Here is a 21,637-nt window from a genome sequence, read left to right on the forward strand (position 1 = left end):
TGTATTTACTCTCCCTCTAATGTTCATTTTGGGAGGATTTCTTTTAAACCAAATATCAGCTTGTTCATATTAAAATGTATTAATATTAGTTGGTTACATAGATGTCAATTTTTCCTGCTATAAAATACTAAACTAAAGCTCTTTCTCTTCGACTAGGCGGCCAAGCAGTCTCCCCAGCAAACGCAGAGATGCAGATCTTCATGAAGACACTGATGGGCAAGACTATTACACATGAGGTCGAGCCCAGTAACACCACTGATAACGTCAAAGCTAAAATCCGAGACAAGGAAGGCATCCCACCTGACCAGCAGGTGTCTGATTTTTGCAGGCAAACAGCTGGAGGACAACTGTACTCTCTCGGACTACAATACCCAGAAAGAGTCTACCCTGCACTTGGTGTTTTGTCTGGGGGTGGCATCATCTAGCCCTCCCTCCGCTAGCTTGCCCAGAAGTACAACGGCAACAAGACGAGCTGTCGCAAGTGTTACGCCTGCCTGCATCCCCGTGCTGTCAGCTTCTGCAAAAAGTGTGGCCATGTCAACACCTACACTCCAAGAAGAAGGTCAAATAAGGGCCTTCCATGACCTCCTCAGCCCACAGGGTAGCCACCTGCCCAAACTCCTTGGCCTGGGGGCCTCAACAAAGTTTCCCTTTCATTGAAAAAAAAAAAAAAAAACCTAAGATATTTAAATATTATAAGGGAACAAATAATTTTAATCAACCTTACTGATATTGATGAATTATTTAAAATATATTTATAGTATAAACTCATTCTGTTAAACATATGGATATGAGGTAAATTATGCAAAATGCTATAGATGTAACGTTGAAAATGAAAACAAAACAGAAAACATGTTAGCATAAAATGAACAGTCTGATGATGATATAATTCCATAAATGAGCTACTCTTACAATTTACTTTTTAGTTTTTGGTTTATGTCTTCAAGAGTGAAGGAGTTTGACTAATAAAAATTTTTTATTTGAAACTTGATATTTTTTTACATATTATAAACAATTATATTGCAAGTTAATAAAATCAACAAAATGATTATTATGGTTCTCAGGAGAGGCTGTAAAAAGTACTAAGGATAAAGGATAACAAATAAAAATATCATGTAAATTTGAAAGCAAGATTATATTAATTTACTGGTTATTCTACGATTAGTTCCACAAAAAAAGTCAATATAATAATTTTGACTTTTTAAAAATGAAAAAGTGGTTAATTGAAGCTTCCAATGTTTCTTTTATATTAAATAGCTCAAAAGCTATTAAATATATAACAACCTTTAGAATGTAATTTTATTTACCTTGGCAAGCAGAATATATGCAGTTCTTTTTTTTTGCCAAGAAAAGGACATGAAGTAAGAGTGACTGATTAGGTCTAGGCAACAATTTCATTGTAAGTCTATGTTAAAATTATTTGAAATGCTAAAATCTATGTATTTTTATAAAGATTTCACATAAAAAGTCACTAGCAATCATAAAAGAAAGCCATGATCACAGATTTTCACCTTTTTTTTTGGATTCTTGAATGTTTTACATCCCTAAGCACAGCATGATTTGTATAGATTTTTCCATGGCTCCAGCTATTTACATGCTGATGATCCCCAAATCTCTATCTCCAGAAGCCTAGGCCCTTATGTGGGGCCTCAATCTTATATCTCCAACTGCCATGGGGTCATCTCTGTTTTGAGTTCTCCACAGGAACTTTAAACTTGCTATGTCCAAAATTGATATCATTATCTTTCCCTTAAACTGGTCTATTTATTATTCCTTTCCTACACTAATGGGTGCATCAACTATCCAGACACCCAAGAAGTCCTGCTAGATTTCTTCCTCTACTTGATCCTACTCTTCCTTCTATGTTTAATTGGTTACTATGTATGATAATAATTCTATTTCATAGATATCTACAGAATCAAACTTCTTTCACTCAGTCCCATATTCAATTCTTTATTTTAGGATCCAATTAATTTTTATCTCTATTTTTCCAACAGCTTTGTAATGAGTACTCTTTTCTCATTTTCTCCTCACTTCAATCCATCCTCCATGATGCCATCAGTGTGACAAGAGGCAAACCTCTTCTATTTCTTCAGTTGCTCATTTTCAGAATTTAGAAGCACCTTCATTCCCTGTCATCTGCTTCCTTTCAAACTTAATCCATAAATGTCTTTAATATCAAAATATTTTCTTTTGTGAATGCTATTCTTCTGCCTAGAAGGCCATTCATTAATTCATTTATTAAAATATTTATTATTAATTAGGTACTAGACATTACACAGAACTAAAAAGATATAAAGAGTTGAAAGACATGATCTTTAAATTCAATCAGGATCTCATAGTGAACTTGCCACTCTACTTCTCTTGTTTTGGATATAAGAAATTTAAGATGTTTATGGGGGCTCCAGATAAACTCTTAATTCTTCCTTTCAAACTCAGCTGAAAGACACCATGTCTCAGAACTTTCCTCGGCATTCCTATTATTCTCTTTAGTGAAACTGGAAGCGTCATCTCTGAGCATCCCTGGCATCAAGGACACATTTCTATAACGCTTTTGCATATGTGTGTGTAGAATTATAACTCCTGGCTGGCTTGAGTTTTCCCCAGGAAGCTATGAGCCTCCTGAGATCAAGGGCCTTATTGTGTCCCTAGAGTCTAACACAATGCCTGATCCACAGGCGTTTTCATTCAGTACATATTATTTCATGACCACAGTATTTGTTATGTGACTACTGCATACAACTTTTATAGTTAAATGATACTGACTCTACAAAGCAACAGAAATGTTTAAGTCAAGAAATCTAAAACTTTGTTTTTTTATATATTTTAAACAACTAAATTATAAGTTAATATGATTAATAAAATGATTTTTGGTTCTCAGAAGATATAAAAATGCTGTCTTTTTACTGCTTTATAGATACTCATTTGCTATAAAAATTATGCATATACTTTTTCTTCATTTAAGGTAATATTTGTCTATATTAATTTTAAAAAGCAAACATTTTTCTAGCTTTAAAGGAATACAATTACTAGGAGAATTTGGACTATAAAGAAAGGCACGATTTTTTTTTAAGTTTTAAAGTGATATGTATTTGATGTTTCCTTCTCTGGCTTTTATATGCAACCCAATTTTTAAACAAAATAGTTATATATAAGATAATCTTTTCCTTTCCTCACCTAACATTATATTATGAATCTTTTAATGTTATTTATAGTTCTTTGAAAACCATTTTAAGCCTGTATATTATACTCATGTGGATATTCCAAAATTTATTTCACAATTATCCATTATTTAGCTAAGTATATCACTATTATTATTAATGTATAAAATATATCACTACTGTAAAAAATGCTGTGATAACATCTTCATACATAAAATACTGTACACGTCTCTATCTTATGGGATATATTCTTAGAATGGAAACTCCTGGATGAGAAGCATAAACTTTTAAAGGCTCTGGATACACATAAAACTGTTTTCCAGAAAGTCTGTACATATTCGCATTTGTTTCTATTTTAAATTCTCAAAGACTTTGCTTATCACTGGTTATTTTTAAAATTCATCTTCATGTAAAAAGGGGATTTACATGTACTTTTTCTAGCAGTTTAAGGAAGAGTGATTGATGTGCACAGTTGGTAGATAATAATGCCTTACAACTGTGTAGCAACATAATTACTTACCTAGTTTTATTTTGTTCTCACAATAACCCCAAGAAGTAGGTACTATTATCTCTATTAAAGCTGGGGAAACTGAACTTCGAGTAAGTTAACGCTGAAACAGGCTGTTTATTAAAGCCTTTCTCAGAAATTCCCATTCAAACCTTCAAGAATTTGGTTGAGAGAAAGTAGCAGGTAAAAGAGAAGCTATTTCATTTTTCCCTTCCTTTCTTTCTAGCTAGTATACAATTTGACAGATAGCCCTTTATAAAAGGAGCTGTACCTAGCTGTTTCATCTGTATCAGTATCAAATTTCGTCACTTGGAAACTAAATTAATTCAAGTGGACTGACAACCCACAGAGTTGTAAGGAGCCTACTCACTTCACAGATAGATTATATAGCTGAACCATAGTTTTCTTCTTTATTCAGAAAAGTATCGGTATTACTATATGACACGGTCAATCCAGAATGACACGTTGATTTGTATTCTGGTTAAAATGACAAATTCTTACCTTAACTATCAATCCTTTTGAGTCAACCAACCATATCTTTCTTCTAGCTTTCTCCTTTGGTAAACCTTCTTTTTCCATGGCCATAACAATCAGGTGTGCAATCCCTAAGGCAGCCTGAGAAAGCGATATTAAAACAAAAAGTCTTCAAGTTGTTCCACATAATATCAAGAGTTACATTTCACCCCATTTTGTCTTTGTTAATAAGGAAATACAAAATAGCCCTATTGACCTAAAGAACTATATTCATTCATTTATACTGGGAGCGAAGTATTTTTGCCACATTTGGGTTAAGCTAAATGACAACTATTTACTTTTCTTATAACAGAGCCACACTACTTTGTGGCTTCCTATTTAGCCACAGATAAACCAGTAATATCTTTGAATGCCAGTATCTTTAATCCCGTTAATACAATTAAGATTTGCTTCCACAAGAAAATATTTAAAATAATGAACTGGTCAACCTTGCTTATTGGATTATGCTGTTTATTGTTAGGTTCAGGCTCCTCTAATTGAATTTGAAAAAGGAATCCTGGTCATTTGGATGAGAACCTGACCAATTAGGTGATAAAATGAGAACACGAAATCTGTGTTCCCAAGCATTAATTTACCCTCTTAATTTGGACAAAGAAAGTACTGTGAAATTTCTTGTAAGATTAAATAAATGAACTTCTTTGGTATTTGATAAATTTTGTTAAAATCTGTGAAATTTTCAAAACCTTATCAGGGACAAATGAGTACCAGTTTTGAATTATCCAACCATGAATACTACTGTCCTATTGAGTATTAAAAACTGGACTGTGCCATTCAATGAAATCCTTTCGAAATTCAAAGAAGTTTACTAAAATTAAGTACCACAAGTAACAATCCACAAAAATAAAAAAATATATATTAATGAACTATTATTTAGCCTTGATTTTTATTTTCATATGAAATGAATCTGTTATTTACATTCTGAATACTTTCATATGTCTATAATCCTAGCATTTAAGTTCTATTGTTTTATTTTAAGAACAAGTAAAATTAAAACCAAAACAATACACACAATTTCATCCAGTATATTTTTAATAATCATATTAAATTTGAAATTTTAAAGTTTCTTAAAATATATATAGTAGTTCTCCATTTATTATATTCTATAATGCTAAACGGATTTTGGCAGTTTTCTCACATGGAGCTGAACTCAATTGACATTTTAATTTCTATTCTGGGGGTAAATTATTATTACCAGAGTCTAGTTTTCTTCTTTCAAATAATTAAGTTATAGAAAAAAGATAACAGAAAACAGCATAATTTTGTCTTGCTGCCGTCTCCTTCCAAGAATATAAAATGTTTGGGTTTTTTTTTTTTTTTTTTTGGTGTGTGTTATAATGCACAATAAGTCTCTAATTCAAAATATTTTTTCTTAAAAACTTGCATATAGTTATATATGTGCACACTGAATTGTGAGTCAAATTAAGAAAACTATTGTTTTCTGGAGGATACTAAAAATTAGCATCAGCTATAATAGCTTAAGATTTCTTAAAGGCTTTGATATATAAGCATACATTAAAAACATTTTTGTTATTGCATGCTACCTTAGATATGCATAACAAAAACCTTGGCAACATTTGATAATCTTATAAATGTAAAATTGTGAAAAATATCTCTATACCTCTATACTAAAGTTTCATATGAAAAATTAATATGCCTCAATACTTAATTTGTGAATCAATAAAACCTATAGTTACAATATACTAAAAATTTATAAGAATACCTTAAACTTCAAATTCATGAATAATTAAAAGGAGTTCTATGTTCATTAGTTTAGGAGGACTTAAGTATTATAAAAGGCAGATACCTCTCCAGCTCCTAGGAATAGTATTGTCTGATCAGACAGTTTGTTCTTGGTTATTCGAAGAGCTGCAAGGATACCTGCGACTGCAACAGATGCTGTTCCTGAAACAATAAGCAAACTTGAGCGATCTGAGGTTTGGAATTTGGCAGGATCTTTTATCCTGCAATCATCATACAACAGGTTAACTGGTACAAAAAGGGAAACTGTGGTTGTCTGATCCCATGCTTGCATATGAGGTGAAATTCTCAGACTATTCACATCGGTATTATAACATATTCTTGAAACTTTCTGAAAGGAAGATTCTGTGACTTAATTTAGTGATGCACTGAGTAAGAACACGGAGTTTGGATTCTCACGTGGATTCCAGCTTAACCTGTTTACTAGCCGAATTCATTTAGAAAAATATTTTGTACATTTGTTTCCTTATCTGTAAAATAATTGTACTATATAAGATAAAAGAGTACTAAGTGTTATTAGATTCTTCTACCTAATTACTCTTGGGGCTCTGAAATCTATTACTAATCTTCCCTACACAAGGTAGGCGCATAGTAGGTGCTTGCTAATGGTGTTGGTGGTAATGATATATACACTAGACATTTAATGTTTCAATTTGAAAAATTAACAGTTAATAGCAATAAAAATCTTACGTTTTTGCATTTTTTAATTGACCGCCTACCTATGATAATCATTGGTGGAACCCAAAGGTGCTGGACAAAATTAATGTAAAATTTATTCAATATAAAAACTAAGTTTCCCCTATGGTCACAGAAGCTGCACCAGTTCAAATATTATTACTCTTCCATATAAGCTTTCACAGATCACAGAGTAGTTCTTTTGCTTTGAACATAATTACATAGTTCAACTTCTTTATGGCTCATGTCTGAAATAAAACTTTGCAGCTTCATGCAGTACTTTCTAGCTGTGTCTACATTTTACTCCTCTAAAGTAACATTCTACCTATAATGATTCCTGGATCACTCCGCTTGGTGATAAAGCCTAGTTAAACTTTAAACACCTTATTTGGTTAAAAAAAAATAGATTAAAATAGGTTTGATGAATGACACATGACGAAGTGTTATATATGCCAAGTACCAAAGACATATTAAACATTTCACCATCAGTATATTTATTCTTTTCAATTTTCTGACTGTTTCTTTCTTATAGAACTTTGTAGTCAAAAATAAGATCACAATAAATGATAATTATAATTATCAAAGCCATGTACATATTTTGCATGTCTTTTAAGAACAAAATGTGGATTGCAAAAATAAAATGCTTGCAATTTTGAGTCACCATTGCAATTAATTTTGAACTGTGGTAACTTGTACATTGTGAAAGGCCACTCTTCTATAGATTATTTAAAATGGAAGCCTATTTAAAAATCTGATTGATCTATATAAAAGAGATACCATGACAGGATTAGAATGGTATTTATCTTATATATATAAATATTCATTAGAGTTGTTAAACACATGAAAAAAAAAAAGGATTTTAATTAGAGAAGTATAGATATCCAGTCACTAGATAAGTAGTTATTCACAAATTAGTATACCAAACTATCTCTATCTCAGGCTCTTCTGAAGTAAGTTCGCCAGAAGTTTGGATTTGAAGGACTCTAAGCTCCCTTCCCTCTCTGAGATTCTATCATTTTAAGGGTCTCTATAGATTCTAGCAGCACCACAAGATTTAAGCAGTGGAAGAGTCAAATTTGAAATGTATTAGCAATCACTGTATTTATATTATTGTTTTGATTTTAAATAAAACTAGGCATTTAAGGATAAACAGAATAAAATATTCCAAAAATTCCTAACTACAATGTGGTGACTTACATGGTTATGCTAGGTCATTCTGTATTAAAACTCAAATGTTTTTACCCCAAATAAGGCAAAATAAGTCTACTTACACTGGGTACTAGAGCCTCATATTTAATTGTATATTCTATAATATTTCCTGAGGACATAATGAAATATCTAAACTCTTCATAGAATTAATAATATCGCAATGATGTTTTTAGCATTACTAAAAAGTTAACTTGAACATAATTCTTGTACATTGCCTTGTCTGACTTCCTGGTACTACTATGATTTAAATTTCATTGCAGTCAAGGGAGTAAATGTAGCAAGTTGATATTTCACAAAAGTGTGAGTTTTCACAACAAACTATTATAAATAATAATTGTTTTGAGATTGAAAATTAAATTTTTAGTAAATCAGATCAAGAGAGGCTAATATTTATCTTTGCATCATCACTGTATTTTAAAGAGTAAGTACTTAGTACTTAACGTGGATAGTAAGATACCAAAGAGATTCAATAGTCTTAAAATTTTAGAATCTTCTATTTGTGTGATTATAATACAACTTTAACATTAAAAGAAGTCACTAGTTATGCTGTGCTTTTGCTATGGTTAGTAAATTTCAGTTTTTATCTTTTGTCAAAGAATGATCTCTAATGCAATAATTTCTTAAATCTGATTAGAATTACTATATATACACTATTTATTAATATGCTATTAATAAATAGATCAGGTGAACTACAAGGACTAGAAGTGGGAAGAGGAGGAGTAAACTTGTTCAGGAGAAGGAGGAGTAAACTTGTTTAGGCAGGACAGGGGCCAAGCCATTTAGAGTACATACTACCTGAGCACAGTATTGAAGGATTAATGTGAGAAGTCCAGGATCTCAGATAGAAGGATATACTATGCAGGAAAAGCATATGCAAAGACATGGAGGCAGGGACGACCGTTAAAAATGAGAGACTAAACACATAATTTAATTTTCCTTCCCCACAACAAACTTTACTAAAACAATACAAAAGAGATTTGTTTTTTAAATATTAAGGCTATCAAAAGGAAATGATAGCAAAAAAATATTAGAAGCTTGAAGGCAGGTGGGCAAATGGCAGCTGACTTAGTAGACTTGAAAAACTGAATTCCTGGCCAGCTGTGGGGAACGGTAAGAAGCAATCAGATTGATATAGCAAAAGTCTCAAAAGGCCTAAGTATAGGAGGAATTTCGGAAGTAGGGGTAAAGATGAAGCTAAACACAGGAGGCTAGTCAAAAATCTATTAAGAAATAGTCTCTAGATCTGCCTCATTCCTCTTCTAGCAGACAGCTGAATCTCCCACACTCTGGAGGTTTAGGAAAAAACTAGGAGTTTCTTTTCTAGAGAGGATCTCTGGACCGTAAGACTAGGCATAACTGTAAGACCCATGAATAACTGAGTGCAAGGGTGCCATGCTTGAAAACAAGATTAAATGAAAGTTTACATACTCAATGTGGAGGCCCTCATTTTTCCCCTACTTGGCTTAAAGAATACTGGCAGAAAGCTAATATCAGAAGAGAGACTAGAAAAATCTTTTCTATGGAATCTGAGAGGTGTAAGAGAAAAAAAAAATAGAGGCTGACAAGAGTTCTCTAAGGAAATGGCTGAATCAAATCACCTAACTCTATAGACATACGATACAATCTCCATTTGTATACCAAGCCTCTCAAAGTATAAGGGGGAACATTGAACATACCTAAAACTGTAGGTATTACAGTGTTGCTGAAGCAAATACCACTTATTAGAATACAAAGTGACATGAGGCTAGAGAAATGTAGGGATGAGATCACACAGGGCCTTCTACTACATATTAGTAGTAACTATATGTATAATTATAATTTACCATAGGTTAAAGATGGTTGCTGAAAGATTCTAAATTCAGAGAGCAGTGGGGGAAATGGATTTGAGAGTTTTGAGGCTGCTAGTATGTAGACAAATTAGGAAGTCACTGCAATCACTCATGTATAGACTTACAATTTTTTTTCGAAACCTGACATATGCAAATTCAAGAAAATTTTAATTCATAAAAAATATCTCATGCCATGCTTACTATTTTAACTTACCTGTATCACTTAAAAATATCTTACAACTATCTTTTCATGTCAAAAATATATTTTAAAATATTTTATGGAGTTAAAACATTCCATAGTATAGTTATGTGGTAATTTATTTAACCAAATCTCTATTATTTGATATTGAGAGGACTTTTGATATTTTGTATCAAAAATAACATTACAACAAATATCCTTATCTGAAGAGACATTTGTCCAAAGACATACACATGGCCAACATAGACATGAATAGATGTTCAACATCACTATCATCAGGGAAAGACAAATCAAAACCACAATGAGATATCACCTCACACCTGTTAGAATGGCTATTGTCAAAAAGATAAGAAATAACAAGCATTGGCATAGATGTGGAGAAAAGGGAAGCCTTTTGTACTGTTGGTGGGAATGTAAATTTGTGGAGCCATTTTGGAAAACAACATGGAGGTTCTTCAAATATTTAAAAATAGAACTACCATATGGTCCAGCAATTCCACTTCTGAGTATTTATCAGAAGAAAATGAAATTACTATCTTGAAAAAATATCTGCCACTCCCATGTTTATTAAAGTATTATTTACAATTGCCAAAACATGGAAACAACCTAAGCGTCCATCAATAAATGAATGAATAAAGAAAATGGGATCACGTGCTCTCTCGTACACGCTCTCTCTCTCATTCACTCACACGCATGTGCGCGTGTACACACACACACTGGAATATTTTTCAGCTGTTAAAAAAGAAGGAAATCCTATCATTTACGACAACAGGGATGAACCCTGAGAACAGCATGTTAAGTGAAATAAGTCAGACAAAGAGGATGAGACTGTTGTTTAGTTGAATCCGCTAAATTCTGATGATCTCCAGATTATATAATTAAATGTTCAATTTCTTAATAGATTTAACTCGCATTTTTTCCGGTTAAAAATAATTTATAGTTATAATCCATTAAGGTCTAAATAGATTTTGTACCAAAATCTCTCTCATTTAAGACTATTTTAATAATCTTAAAGATGACTAGTTTAGTAGAATTTTAAGTATTGTTTAAAATCAAATGCTTTTCATAAAATAATGTCTTTAAATACACATCTGTTAAAAAAAATAGAAAAAAGTTTCCCCAAGTGGCCAGTGTAAAAAATATTTATTTACATGGTAAGGCTGTAATAGTTATGTAATTACTTTCATTGGCACTGGAATGCAATTTCTATGCCCACAGTGGGGAAAGTATTACATTTGTGGGCAAAATGGTAAAAACATAAGGTTAAAAAGGTAAAACAGAAACATATGGGGGAAAGTTCTAGTCAGAACCCTAACTTGCCAAATGTTTTCTTTAGAGATTAGACCTATTTTTCTTAAATCCTTCTTTTTGATGGCTAAGGCAGTGATTTTCTAAAATTCCTATGTGGAAACAGGTAGATAGTATATGTGCAGATTATATTTTAGGACACAATAGTTGGAAAGAAAAACTAGTTATTTAATGCCTCCACTGATGACCTGCTGGAGGGAATATTCTGCTGTGATTCTCAGAAAAACTCCACATGCAGTGCTTTTGACCTTGGATTGGCAACTACCTCAGATTTCCTATGCTCTTGATGCAGTCCAGGCCTTCACCTCTAAATTCCTGGCTTTAATCGATAGGAATTATGACCCTAATTCCTAATTACTCATTTTGTTTGATAACTGGCATTCTTTTTAAACTGAACTTTGATGTCTGTTAATTCCGCATAGTAAATCAAAATTATGTAATACTGATTTTTAACTATATGGACATTTCTGTGGGACCCACAAACAAAAAAGATATAGAATATTTTTTAAAATATAGTAAAGATTTATTCGATAGTTAACTGGTAGCTATTTTAGAGACCACTGCAAAGTGAATTGATAAGTACTTTGAGACACTGACCTTTAAAGCCTATGTTTGTTGCATCTAAGGAACTCTATCATTATACATTAATTGTATCTTCAAGTTTAGGTTATAGTACATTAAAATTAGGCTGTTTTTACTTCATTTCTGAATTCCTCCAATTATTCACTTCTTACAAATTCTTAAGAAGAAATTTAGTACAAAAAAGGAAAAAAGTTGAAATTATGTAAGCATCTTTGTCATAAAAAATGACACTAATGATATAATTAACATCACAAAGCACCTGGGGATAAGTAAAATTTGACCAATTATTTTAGCAGGCATCAAAGGTATAAAGAGACTCATTATTTTAAAACACATTATATTGACTACGTCATATATAGAACTTCCACAGAGAGAATTTTAAAAATCATGTTTATAACGTACATTTCAGTTGATAGGGTATTTTCACAAATAATCATTTTGTCCTCAGTATAATCTCTATGAGAGAAACATTATCATCTCCTTTTTACATTTAAACTTTTGACTATCTAATTTCTAATGGCATTCATCTTATTCTTCCACTGGCTATCCTACTAAATTTCATTTTAGGGCTTACCATCACTCAGAACTAATCTTTTTTGGAAGTACTGTACTAGAATACTTCACTCATGGTCTATAATCTCCTTCCTTTTTAGTTCTTTATTCAATTACCCCCATTATACCTATTATTTAACCTCATAAGATTACCTAGGCTTTTTTGCCCTGTCTCTCGGTCCTTGTATCTTCAACTTTCTTCCCCCTTCAGTGCTATGGTGGTCACTTTAACTTTAGCTCTTATCTCAATTCCTTTCATTACAAATACAGTAAAATATCCAGCATCGATAAATCCAACTAACCATCTCGGGCTTGCCCATTCCTAAACTCTTGAACTCAAGCTGCTCAGCCTGGTGTCATAATATGGTATCAACTTCAACTGGATCCTCAGCACCCAGGATTACTGACTCCTTTTGTGTTTAATAGTCAGTTGGCTCTCTAGCTCTCCACAGCAATTCATCAAACTTCTGATCCTATTCATTTCAACGGAACAACAGAAGTTATTATATAACTTTCTGCCATAGATAAGAAAACTAAAAGTCAGAGAGGTTGTGTAAATTGACCAAAGTCTACATAGTACGGAGCAAAGCAAATCAGTCCTTCTCCAGAGTCTATGATGTTAACATGTACATGTTATAATTTCCCTCGTTTTTCTCTTTCTCAGTTCCTGTCATTCTATCAGTTCTTCAAGGCTAAAACGTAGGCTCCATTCTTGGTTCTTTCCTCACTTTCATTATCATGAAAGAATCACGTATGTATTCCTCTATCTTCACTGGCACTTTGGATAGATGCCGCAATAGGAAGAAGTCTCACTCATTTTTGGATCTGAAAAAAGGATGTTATGTCTGGAATGGCAAAAACAATGAGGCTAGAAAGTGAGGTAGGAATCAGAATTTGGGGCCAGAGTCATGATTTTCATCTTTACCCTAAGTGCAATGGAAAACCATTAAAATATTCTAAAGAAGGAATGATATGATTAGATATCAATAGCGAACAAAGAAAACACGCTTTGGCTTGTTCACCACTAAATTCTCAGCACCTAATTCTACATCTAGCAAACTGTAGAGGTATTATGCAGAGAACACATAAAAAGTAGAAGCAAAAGTAAATGTAAAAATACTTTAGGAAAATATCCATTGTTTAGGAGAGATCACAATAACTTACATTAGCGATAAACTGTATTTGGCAGGAAGAGGTGAAGAAGAGAAAGATATCAGAAATGCATTGAGAAGAAGAACACTGCAAGAAGGTCGGGTTTGGTGGGGAAATAAAAGAGTTTGATTTGGGGGAAGCTGAACATGAGATAACTTTGAGATACTCCAGCGGAGATTTTAAATATCCAGATGGGCATATGGACTGCAATCAAAAATATCTGGGCTAGAGATATAAACCTGCTAAGGAATGTTTTACTTTGGAATACATGGCTATGAAGATGTAATAGAACAAAGAGGGGCCTGGGACAGTATTGTAGTGTTCTGTCATTCAATAGTCAGAAAAGGATAAACCTGGAAAAAAAAAATGAATATCCAAAGAGAAAGAAAGAAAGTCAGGAAAGTGATGTGACACAGAAGTCAACAGAAGAGAGTATTTTAGGAATGAAGGTGAGGTCAACAGTGTTAATGCTGCTAAGAACTCAAGTAAGAGAAACACTGAAAAATGCCCACTGGAATTAGTGAAGTGGGAGTCATTTGTTATCTTTCAAGTTTCTAAAACTCATTGTAGTTCCCTCCTTAGGACCTCAGCTATTCCCTCTACCTGCCCTTAACATTATAGGATCAATAAGATTTTCATAGCAAAGGTTTGGATTTGGGGGTGGGTGTGGATCTATAGAGGGTTGAAAAAAATGGGCTTAAAAAGAAAACAAACTAACAAACAAACAAACAAATAGGCAACTTAGACAAATGCAGAAAGTCAAGCATTTACAATCAATGACAAATAGTAAAAAGCGGTACACTATATATAAAAGCAGCTTTTGTTGGGGTAAGGTTTATAAATCGTGGCTGATTGAGATGAAGGCTGAGGAGAGAGTATATATACTCTTACTTTTAAACACTGAACAATATATTTCATTCTCTGTTTAGCCATAATCACTGAGGATTCTCTTGGATTTCAGCGATTCCCTAGCTCATGTATTATACAGTACATTCTAGAGTCACAGAGTCCTTTTCTCAAGTATAGAAAAGTAAATGATAAATTATATGTGAAATCATCAAGCATAATTCCTAGCATTTACTAGATATTTTATATATGTTTATCAAATTTGACTCAGTGATGATTCAAATCTATTATGAACTAATTTCGGGACATTTTTAAAATTTTTTTAATTAAAATATAGCTGGTAAACAATATTAGATTAGTTTCTGGTGAACAACACAGTGATTATATATCATATACCTTATGATACAGTCACCACAATAAATCTAGTAATCATCTGGTAACCACAGAAAGTTCTACAATACTATTGACTATATTCCCTGTACTGTGCATTATATCCCCATGACTTAATTTATACTAGGAGTTTGTACTTCTTATTTTCCTTCACCTTTTTCACCAACCCCCACCTCCTCCCCTCCTCTCTGGTGATCATCAGCACATGTTCTTAACTCTTACACAGTGAAAATTTTATTACCTTGAATATCATCATTGAATGTGCAATACTGGTTTTGATACTTGTTCAGGAGACGAAAAGCATTTAAATTGGCAAAATCTTCAAACTGAATAAGACAATTCATGCCATACCTATGAAACAAAACATGTTAGAGTAGATTAATAAAATAACATTTAAAAATAAACATTAAAAGTAGCCTACAGAAAAGGCAAAACATTATTTTCCTTTAAAGGTCCTTTCTCGCTACTTATTATAAATATGTAATATAACGTCTCTTCAGGAAATATTTACTATATAGTTACTGTAGAAAAAGCATTGTGTTTACACTGTGAAATTATACAAAGATAACAAAAATAGGCTCCCTACTCTCAAGGAATTTAAAATTTAATAGAAACTAAAATATTTTGAACAAATGAAAAGTAATATAAAAGTGATATGTACAAGGAATTATAATGAGAGGTCAGATATCACTTCTGACTGGGGGCACACACCAGGTAACAAATGAACTGAGTTATGATGAGTAGTTACAATTTCAAAAGTTGAGACATAAGGTTTTACAAGTTGAGTAAATAGCAGAAGCAAAATAATTGAGGTGGAAGTTGGAAAAGAAAATGCTGATCACAAAATGTTATTTAAGAAGTCCAATTTGGCTAATACATGGTGATACATGTAAGGGTATAGTGAAAGATAAGGTCAGAATTTTATGCTGGAAACCTTAAAATTCTAGCCTAGGATTCTGGTTTTTATTTTCTATCCATAGAAAAACAATAAAAGGCTTTGAAGTATACAGAATGGATTTTTATTTCTGAAATTAACTTACTTGTCTGATCCTTTATTCATATGATCATCTATCCACCTATCCATCCAAAGCAAGGGAAATTAAAATTATTGATAACTCGAGTATCTGAGAATTGCCAAAGTCGTATAACCATGACCATCCTTACTTCTATAGATTTATGGTCTCCAAACTCAGCTAGTCTCCCAGTGATGCCCTATTTGTGATTCCTTTTACTTGTCCTCAGCCAGGTTCCACTTCCATTACACTCAATGGCTATTTCAAACTTTCCTAATCCTTTTAAATCTTGACTTCTTTACTTGTCTTTTACTTTCTGATATAGTGTAGGTATAATGCATAATCTCCCTCAACTATTCTCTCCACTTCCCCATCTCAATCTTCAGCTCTATTCTTCAGGCATCAGTGGACAAGATGCTCCTCTTCTTGGTCCAGGTAACTAACCACTGGTGCCCACATTCTCTTCCCTTCCTTTTCAGTTAGCTCCTTCTCTCAGTGTACAACTTCTGCTTCTGGATAAGTTCCTTCCTCATATGTGATAACTGAGTTTGAATTTCTCTTTAAAGAGAAAAAGTTCTCTCTCAATCAGGTGTTTTCCTACCTTTCAATTTAATCCAATTTAATGTACTTGAAATAGTAGTTCACAGTGATCTCTTATTTACTTCTCAATCCTCTACAGTTTACCTTTTGCCCTCATAACTCTACTAGATTTCTAATCTAAAGTTAAAATATTTCTTGACAAAAAAAAATCCAATGAATACTGTTTGAATCTTTAATTTATTAGAGCTCTTTGCTGCATAGCCACTAATTCTGTTTGTCTTTTTTCTAAAACTCTATTCCCTAGATTTCTGTGAAACCACACTTTTCTGTTCCTTCTCCTAAACCACTGGTCATTTCTTCTATTTTCTTGTAAAGTCCTTAGCATTTAAATACTGCTGTTTCCTACAACTCTATCCTTGTTCCACCGTGTGTGTGTGTATCCTGATAGACTCTCAATCATGCCCACAGTTTTAATCATCTACTATATAGACTGACTCCCAAATATGCATTTTTAGTCTACTTATGTGAACTTCAGACTTGTATATCTCCTGGCCAGCAGTATAATTTTATTTGATTGTACCTCAACCTGAAAAGTCCAAAATTAAACCTATAAGTGCTCAATGAATAATTGTTTGGTTAATGTACTATATAGATATTTCCTCATTTAATCTCAAGGTACAATTTTATAGAAGAGGAAAGCCTTGAGCAATTGGTAAATTGGGGAGGGGAGTATTGCAGAGTTTCTCAACTATTTAGCAAGAAACAAAATCAAGTTCCTTTCATATCGATTTTTAAAGAGTAGGCACTAAGGTTACAGAAGTTTTCAATATCAATAGTTTTTGTTAATGAAAGTAATATAAAACTTCAATATATGTTTCTCTGTATTGAATTGTCAAATACAAATGGAAATTTCCAAATGTAAATCAATTATTTTTATAATTTTTCTTCATGTTTAATTGCCCCTTCTTTAAAAATATTTATTTTCTAGTTAACTAAGAAAATATTCCAATGAAATGACTACTTTTTCTATCAGCATTTGAAATTTTTTCCTTTACTTTCTATCAAAGTCCTTTTGGAAATGTTACTTGCTCATAAGCTTTTCTGCATTAGTCCATTAAGTCTTGAAAAGAAATAATATTTTACAGGTGGCCAACAGGCACATGAAAAGTTCACTATGACTAATTATTAGGGAGATACAAATCAAACCACAATGAGATAAGACTTCACACATATTAAAATAGCTATTATGAAAAAGACAGGAAATAACAAGTGTTGGAGAAAATGTGGAGAAAAGAGAACTCTTGTACACTGTTACATTGTTAGTGGGATTGTAATTTGGTGCATGTACAAATTTATTCCTCAAAAAATAAAGTATTTATTCCTCAAACAATAAAAAAATAGAACCACAATATAATTCAGTTATTCCACTTCTGGGTATTTATCTGAAGAATATGAAAACACTAACTGGAAAGATATATACACCCTTATGTTCACTGCAGCATTATTTACAATAGCCAAGACATGGAAGCAAACTAAGTGTCCCTCGATGGATGAATGGATAAATAAGATGTGGTATATATAACGGAATACTACTTAGCCATAAAAAAAGAATGAAATCTTGTCATTTGTGACAACATGAATGCACCTTGAGGATATGATGCTAAGTGAAATAAGTCAGAAGGAGAAGGACAAATACCATATGATTTCACTCATATGTGGAATCTAAGAAAAAAAAATGAACAAACAAAATAAAACAAAAACCAATTTATAGATACAGAGAACAAACTAGTAAAGTTACCAGAGGGGAAGGGGGTTGGAGAGTGGATGAAAGGGGTAAAAGGTGTCAATTGCATGGCAATGGTAGACTTTTGTGGGGAATTACTGTGCAGTACATATGGATATCAAATTATAATTATGTGTACCCGAGACTTATATAATTATAAAAAATAATTATATTCACAGTAAAAAAAAAGAAATATATTAGTTCAAATAAAAAGAATTAGAAAGTTTCTGTACAAGCAAAGAATAGCTAATAAATATGAATAGCAAATAAATATGAATTAATAGGAAGAAGTTAATGGTCTAAAAGTTCTACTGCCAAGATCTTAAATTCTAAAATACTCTCCCTCTCTGTCCCTACTCCCATCTTCCATCTCTTTCACCAACTCCTTCTCAAGCACATAATCTACTCTTCATTCTGGTCCTTGCTTTTCTCCTAACTCATTCTGTCTTGCTTCATTTCTGTATACCAAAGACAATGATTTTGGCAGGGCATTGTCAATTTTCCTAGACTCCTTTGTCCCTTTGTTTTCCTTCATTCTGAATAACTTCTTCACTCCACTTAGCACATAAAACCCATGCTACCTACTCTCAGAGAGGATCTTAATCGAGTCCTGCAATATTTGTTTTCATTGCTTACTGGTCCACAACATGCTCCCAAAGCAACTTTCACAAACATTTTTTTATTTTCCTCATCCCATAAGCACTCACTATCTTACCAGTCACTACCACACTACGATGGGAGAACAACCTTAGCTTTCACAGTTCTATGCCTCATTTAAAAATCTTTGTACTTTTACTTCTTTTTTACCCCTCTACTTTTGAGGCGTATTTTTGCTTCCTTGTTTCTAATCTCTCTATGGACCTTACTGCTCAACTTTACTTCTCTACACTAACAGCTTCAATTTCTCCTTCCCCACTGGTCCCTTCCTGTCTCCAAGGACGCTCAGGACTCACTGATTTTAAAACCACATTTCTTGGCCATGACAAAATCAAAACTATAGTTTTTATCTTTCTTCCCCATTCTACTGCCAAACCTCTCAGAAAAGAGAACAATAAACCTTACCCCATTTCTCACTTCTTGTCAACATTATGCCTATAATTCAAAGACTGTCTCAAATCACCACATCTTGATATCATGATGCAGATAAGATCTCTCTCATCTGAGCCAACAAAGTACTTCATAAGTTATTTTTTTTCCATTGTGGTTATTAATGTATTATGTTTGTCCTTGATGGACTATCTCTTTTTTCCCCTGGGGCTTCAAGTGGACATGCTCTATTTTACCTTCTGGTATCGAACCAGTCCCTCTGTGTACTTACCCCTCTCTTCTTATATCGGCACTCAAAATCTATAATTTTTCAAGTCATTTGTTGGTTGTTCGCTTGCTTACTGTTTGTCTTTCTATGAGAAGAGGGACCCTATCTGTCTGGTTCTTTTATATTGGTCCAGTGTTTAACACAGTCCCTGGAACATAATAGGTGTTTAACAATATGTGTTGATATATTTCTCTCTCTCAATTATATGTATATGTATACATAATTATATATCTATGTATATACTCTCTCTGTACCTTTATGTATATATAATATATATAATCACACATACGTATATAATAGTATATATATTCATACATGTGTGTATTGCATATATGTGATTTTATCCTAATTCGATCTTTTTTAATCATCATAAATTCATAGGTGAAAATTGATATCTAAATTTTTGTTTGTATTTTTTGATGATTAGTGAAGCTTAAGCATATTGGTCTATTGGTCCTCTGTAATTTTTTTCTGAAAAATTATATGTTCTTTGGTTCATCTTTCTATTCTGATGGTCCTTTTGTGTGTTTTTATTTTTTCATGTTGATACATTTTCTTTTTTTATTGAATTTACTGGGGTGACAATTTAATAGCACATCAACTGTTTACTGTATTGTCTTCACCCAAAGTCAAATTTCCTTTCATTATCATATATTTGACCCCTTTTACCCTGACTTACCCCACATGTGGGACATAAAACTGAAAGTAACAAATAAAAAGTACAAACAGACAAAAACTCATAGACATAGACAACAGTTTAATGTTTACCTGAGGGGAAGTGGGGGACATATGAGTCTTTTTCTTTATTATTTCATAAGCACTCTTTGTAAATCAAGAATATTAACATCATGTTAGATCTATTGCAGAAACTTTCCCTACTCTAGTATACTATGCCATCAATTATTTACAATGTTCCTGTTTTCACAAAAAAAAAAAAATTTTAATTTTTATGTAGTCGGATCTCTCCATTTTTTTTTAATTTATAGTTTCTATACTTGGTGGTATCCTTATTACAGTTTAACTATTAATCAAAACTTTCTAATGATATCATGGATTTAGAAATTAATTAAGCTTTATATTTGATATTCTTTTTCACTGTGGGTGCTTTTCTCTTTTAGTCTACTACAACTAATGACAATAAACATTTTTCACTTCGTATATGTACGTGTGTGTATGTGTGTGTGTGTGTATACAGTCACTTATTTTTCACAACCATACTATGAGGCAGGTAGTATTCCTACGCTCATCTTATAGATGAAAAAAGAGGCACAGAATGTTAATACTACTTAGTAATGATAGTCGATAGTAATAGTCTGTCCAGAAAAAAATGTCTCCGTTTTAATTACTATAGTTTTTAAATAACTTAAGTATTTAGTAATGTTATTTATCTTTCATTCTTCTATCTAAGTATTTGTTTGGCTGTTGACAACAGTTTAAAAACATAGGCTCTAGAGTCAGAGCTCCAGGGATGAAATCCTGTCCTCCTTAGTGTGTATCCTTGACTGTTCTGTTTCTCTGTTTCTCCATTAGGAGTAATGAGAATAACAACGGCATATTATAATAAGCTGTTATTAGGATTAAATGAAGTGATAACTGTTAAGTGCTCAGTGTGCAAAGGCTGGCACATGAGTACTCTATCATTACTAGATATTTTTACTATTTAATAGCAACAGTAGAAGCATACACAGTAGAATAATATCATCAAAGGTCTATGAATAGTATATCTAGCACAGCTATTCTTCAAGGGTAGGGTTGAAACAAAGACATCATTAGATAAATAAAAACCAAAACACTTTCACCAAAGGAACTTCTGAAGGGTGTATTTCAGGAAGAAGAAAATAATCCCAGAAAGAAGGTCCGTGATATAATAAAACAGTAAAATATAAACAAAAACAAGTGATTTTTATCCATATAAAATAGCAACAAAGAATAAGGCTACTTCTGGCATGACAGACTGAGGAAGCTGGCAAATTTATTCCCCTAACAACAGCAATATAGCAAGACAAACCCTTCAAACCAATCATTTCAGTACTCTGGAAATTAACTAAAGGAAAAAGAAGGAAAGAATTTTTAAGCAGAATGGGGGAATGAGGTCAATTCTTGAAAGGGACAAAAAAATTGTATGTTCTTTATATATATGATGCCATCCCAGGACACCCTTTAGCTAGCTTTATTAAAAATTACTAAAATGTTATTAAGAATGGGTAAAGGCATTTATATAAACTATTACCTTAAAAAAAAAAAAAAAAAAAAAACCTTAGAAGAGAAACAAACTTTGTGGTA

The 21,637-nt window shown here is 32.5% G+C and overlaps 2 protein-coding genes across 2 annotated transcripts in view; one reads left to right on the top strand and one right to left on the bottom strand.

The window, feature by feature from the left end:
* The window catches only part of ME1 (malic enzyme 1), a 143,274-nt gene that overhangs the window by 18,492 nt on the left and 103,145 nt on the right, over window positions 1–21,637 (bottom strand). Inside the window, exons 7-9 of the mRNA XM_016118648.2 lie at window positions 14,945–15,054; window positions 6,008–6,105; window positions 4,171–4,284 (exon numbers count right to left, since the gene is read on the bottom strand). Of these exons, the coding sequence (XP_015974134.2) occupies window positions 4,171–4,284; window positions 6,008–6,105; window positions 14,945–15,054 (322 nt within the window). The remainder of the gene's footprint in view (window positions 1–4,170; window positions 4,285–6,007; window positions 6,106–14,944; window positions 15,055–21,637) is intronic.
* On the top strand, window positions 69–660 carry LOC107497131 (ubiquitin-60S ribosomal protein L40-like). The gene is given in 2 exon segments (XM_016118649.2): window positions 69–311; window positions 313–660. Coding segments are annotated over 2 exon segments (471 nt in total). The 5' UTR covers window positions 69–188.

Source organism: Rousettus aegyptiacus, unplaced genomic scaffold, assembly GCF_014176215.1.
Source record: "Rousettus aegyptiacus isolate mRouAeg1 unplaced genomic scaffold, mRouAeg1.p scaffold_m13_p_1, whole genome shotgun sequence".
NCBI classification, from domain to species: Eukaryota; Metazoa; Chordata; class Mammalia; order Chiroptera; family Pteropodidae; genus Rousettus; species Rousettus aegyptiacus.